The 4,221-nt window shown below is 49.8% G+C and overlaps 1 protein-coding gene across 1 annotated transcript; it reads left to right on the top strand.

Annotated features, from left to right (window-relative positions):
- The first annotated feature begins 1,561 nt into the window (after positions 1-1,561).
- On the top strand, positions 1,562-3,996 carry DYNLL1 (dynein light chain LC8-type 1). The gene is made up of 3 exons (XM_030336338.2): positions 1,562-1,677; positions 1,876-2,013; positions 3,569-3,996. The coding sequence occupies exons 2-3, from the start codon at positions 1,882-1,884 to the stop codon at positions 3,704-3,706; spliced, it is 270 nt and encodes an 89-aa protein (XP_030192198.1). The 5' UTR covers positions 1,562-1,677; positions 1,876-1,881; the 3' UTR covers positions 3,707-3,996.
- The last annotated feature ends 225 nt before the right edge of the window (positions 3,997-4,221 follow it).

Below are 4,221 nucleotides of genomic sequence, written 5' to 3'. Positions count from 1 at the left end.
CCAACTTCTTCCTCAGGAGAAACACCATACAGAATTATTTTAACTCCTGAGACTCATAATCCCTCCATTGGAAACCTGGAACTTGGAAAAGCCTCTTAATTTTACTTAATTGATACGCACATGTGATACCTGAGGCGCTCATTATTCCCATCTGTTTCTCTTTGGAGTTATGTGCCTGTCAGGTCCAATTGTTTTAAGGGGTTCTGGGTTAATGAGAGTGAGTGGTCAAGAAGAAAAACGCAGAAATGTAAACAGAAAACTTCTGGTTGCATGATGAGTCTGGTAACTTGCTTATGGAAGTTCAAAAACACATCATAGGCATTTAAGGGTTGGTCAAAATCTTGCTTGACTCTTGGGACAGTTCCATCAGCTGATAGTCTTTGATAAGATTCATTGAGCACCTAGTACATGTCACACATTGTGTTGAAGAACTTCAAAGGCATTATTAGTTCCTTCAATATTCCCAACATGCCTATGAAGTGGTTTCCTTTTATATTTAGTCCCCCTTCACAGATAAGAAAACTGACATTCAAACAGCTAGTAAATAACAACGCTGGGATTTAAATCCAGATCTGACCCTGCTCCCCAACCCCCCAAGATCTAGCTTTTTTAACCACATAGTGGTTGGTCTCCCAAAGCCAGAGGAAAATACCTCTGAGGGATGCCTTTCTATCCATTTGGGCACCTCCGCCCTGGAGAAAATCCTCAACCAAGAAACTCCCACACAGGAAAGACTGCCTCATCAAAGCAAGAAGCCCCACCCTAGACACACACACCTGGGATCAGCACTCCCAAATCCACCCAGATGGCCCCCTAGCCCCTTAAAGGAAGTCTCCATTGCCCAGCAGGATAAAGAAACCCTCTCCCATTCCTGAAGACCTCCCCACCTCCCTTGGCCCACTACCCCAAATTTCAGAAGAGGAACGGCTATAGAATTTGCAGGACCTACTGCAAAATGAAAATGTGGGATCCCTTGTTAAACAAACAAACAAACAATAATTTCAAGAATTCGAGAGTAGAGCATTAAACCAAACCCTGGGGCCCCTCTTCTGCGACTGCACTGGTCACTTGCTCATAAAGCCGGCCCTGCTTCAGAGATACACTTTCAGTGAAGGGACTGGCTACCTCAGTCAGAATCCCCAAATCCTTGGGACCTGGGGTGGAGGTGAGACGTACGTAGGACACCCAACTTCCCAAGATATTCGAGAACACCTTCGCAAATTTGGGACAAACTTCGAAAATTTGAAGGCACTTCTCCCGGCTTGGGCACAAAGTCTCCTCGCACCCCTCTGGTCTCTGGGTGGTCCTTACGACCCCGCCCCAGCTCCACCTTCGGGGTGTGAGGGCCTCACCGCGTGCAGCCCATTGCCGGGGCAACCGACGCCGCGAGAGATGCATTGTGGTCCGCAACAAAATGCAGGAGAAAGATCCTGAGGGAACCATTGAGGTCATGGGCCAATGGGAGAGTCCTGGGGGCTGCGTCAAGCCAATGGGGACGTTCGATGGGGGGCGGGGCCGGCGGGAGCAGGGCGGGGCCTAGGCACTAGGCGGCGGCGGCTGGCGTGGGGCTCCTTAGATGCGCCACGGCTTCGGTAGCGACGGTCGCTTCAGCCGGCTGTGAGCGTCGCCAGCCCCTCCCCCAGGAGACCGTTGCAGTTGGCCACCCCCTGCTCCTCGGTGAGGGACTCGGGGGCTGCGGTCGGCTTCTTCGCCTGGTTACATCCCCCGACAGACTTCTCCCGCCGTTCGGTCCGCGCGGCCCGCGCTTTCTGAGAAGTGGGGTGGGGGGCGGGAGGAGCGGGCTGGGGGAGCTGGCGCCTCAGGCACAACCTGCACCCCAACTTCTTACCCCTTGCCGGGGCCTCGCCCCCCCAGGTAACCATGTGTGACCGAAAGGCCGTGATCAAAAACGCCGACATGTCGGAGGAGATGCAACAGGACTCGGTGGAGTGTGCGACTCAGGCGTTGGAGAAATACAACATAGAGAAGGACATTGCGGCCCATATTAAGAAGGTGAGGACGGGGTGCGGGTGGGGGGCTCGAGCCGTTTGCGCACAGCTGGGGCGAATCACAACTTAGTCCTTCTCCCCGATGCTGCGTCCCCAGGGCGCTTGGCAGAGGTCCTTGGAGGCACGCAGGGCAGCTGGGGTGTAGAGGATTCCAGAAAGGACGCAGATGAATTTTGCGCTCCTGATGAGAAGACCAGACCCTCGGCTCCAGAAGTTTTTTTATTACCCAGCTCCGCGGGGGGAAAGCGCCACCTAGCAACGGTTTCTAGGATCATGGAGCAGCGATTCCCCCTTCTGCAGGATTCCTGCGCGGAGGATCCATCTGGGTGTTCCGGAGGGGCGGGGGGGTGCTGCGTGGGTGTTTCCAGCAGGGCCGGAGGGAGATGTTGCCAGCCTTTCAGTGGGGAGTTTAGTCGGCAGTTGAGGGAAAGTGGGTGGTGGTGGTGGTTAGGGGGCTGGGGTGAGGGCTTGGTAAATAGCATTCTGTAGAAAGCTGGCAGGACTGCCAATTTCTCCGAGCTGTGTTTTCTGGAAGGGAAGGAAGCTGGCAGCCTAAGCCGTGGGAGGGTTCCCAGTTGAGAATAGGGAGATGAAAGACTTCAGATGGAACAGAAATACCTTTTTTGACCAACGCAGCAGTGCGTTCATCTAGCTTGTAAGAATGTTATACCAATAGGTCTGGAAGATGTTCATGCTGCATACACTGTATAAGAGCCGACTTTTGTGTAACTCATCACAGAGACTTGTAAGAATTTTATAGAGAAAGGTTAGCTTTGATCCCTGCCCTACAGTCGCCTAAGTGAAGAAATCACCGGCGTTTTGGTCCTCAGAGCCCCTTTGGGTGAGGAAAACAGGGAAAGTTGTTTCTGCAATTTGCTGTCCTTGTGTACCAGGTGGTAGATGGGCATCATCAGGATAGGTGTGGAAGAGAGGGCTACTGAAATTACAATTAAGGATAAAATCTGACCAGGTGGCTGTCGGATTCTGCTGCTAGCATTCTTTCTGTAGGAACAGTGGATTGCTGTGCCCCTTTCAAATTTTCACACAGTGGTTTAGATGTTAATTGAGGCTTTGCCCTTTTGGACATCTTTTTGTTTTCATTGATACTGGAGTGCGCTAAGGAATGGGGTATTTTCGGCTAAATAGTGACCATTTTGGATTTTGTGGTGCATGATCTACAGTAGGATAATTTTGACTTGTTCTGTTTACACATGACTTGATAGACTGAAACTGTTATCACCTGCTGTTAATTAACAATATCATAAAAGATACGGAGGTGAAATTACCATAACAAAGCGCCCTTTGAGGCTGCCCTTTCTGCCTTTTACCTCCCCAACCCCCATTCTCAGCTTAGCTCAGACTGCAAGTATGTTTGCATTAATGCACTATGTAGGCGACTTGGAGCTGGGGAACATTCTTTCATGCTAAGAATTTGCAGATGCTAACGTTCCTCCTTTCTGCCCCTACAGGCTCTACTTATCTAGGAGGCAAACTCTGACCTCTGGTTTAGCACTGAAATTCTAGTGTTCTCTTTTTCTTCCTCCCTCTCCCCCCACCAGGAGTTTGACAAGAAGTACAACCCCACCTGGCACTGCATCGTGGGGAGGAACTTCGGTAGTTATGTGACACATGAAACCAAACACTTCATCTACTTCTACCTGGGCCAAGTGGCCATTCTTCTGTTCAAATCTGGTTAATCGCATGGACTGTGTCACACACCCAGTGATCGATCCAAAAACAAGGACTGCAGCCTAAATTCCAAATACCAGAGACTGAAATCTTCAGCCTTGCCTAGGGGAACACCTCGATCTTTGAACCTTTATTGTGTTGTTTTGTACAGGGCATTCTCTGTACGAATTTGTTGTGGTTATAAAACAATTAGCAAAACAGCTTACATTTGTATTTATTTTCTATTCCATATCTCTACCCCATGTTTTTCCTCCTCAAAATCCATTCCTTTCAAAAATAAACCTGTTGGAGAAGTGTGTGTTAGTTACGATTTGTTCAAATCTAGGTTTGAAGATGGCCCATCACTTGATCTTGACTAGGTTAGTGGGAGTCAGTCTTTGAAGTTGGTTTCTGTGGGATTTAATAGACTGGCCTGTTCCTCGTGCTCTTGAGTCTTTCATCTCTCCCGTCCTGCAGCTGTTCTGCATGGAAGACCCACTACTCAGAAGTGCATGTTGAGAAATACATGGCAGAGAACTTTCGG

The sequence above is a fragment of the Lynx canadensis genome, chromosome D3, assembly GCF_007474595.2.
Source record: "Lynx canadensis isolate LIC74 chromosome D3, mLynCan4.pri.v2, whole genome shotgun sequence".
In the NCBI taxonomy this organism is placed as follows: Eukaryota; Metazoa; Chordata; class Mammalia; order Carnivora; family Felidae; genus Lynx; species Lynx canadensis.
This window is presented reverse-complemented; position numbering and strand designations above follow the sequence as displayed.

What these genes read in the sequence shown, in the direction of transcription:
- DYNLL1 (XM_030336338.2), top strand. Translation starts at nt 1,882, where the DNA reads ATGTGTGACCGAAAGGCCGTGATCAAAAACGCCGACATGTCGGAGGAG. An exon ending in TTGCGGCCCATATTAAGAAG is followed by an intron (nt 2,014 to 3,568) that starts GTGAGGACGGGG and finishes TCCCCCCACCAG; the next exon opens with GAGTTTGACAAGAAGTACAA.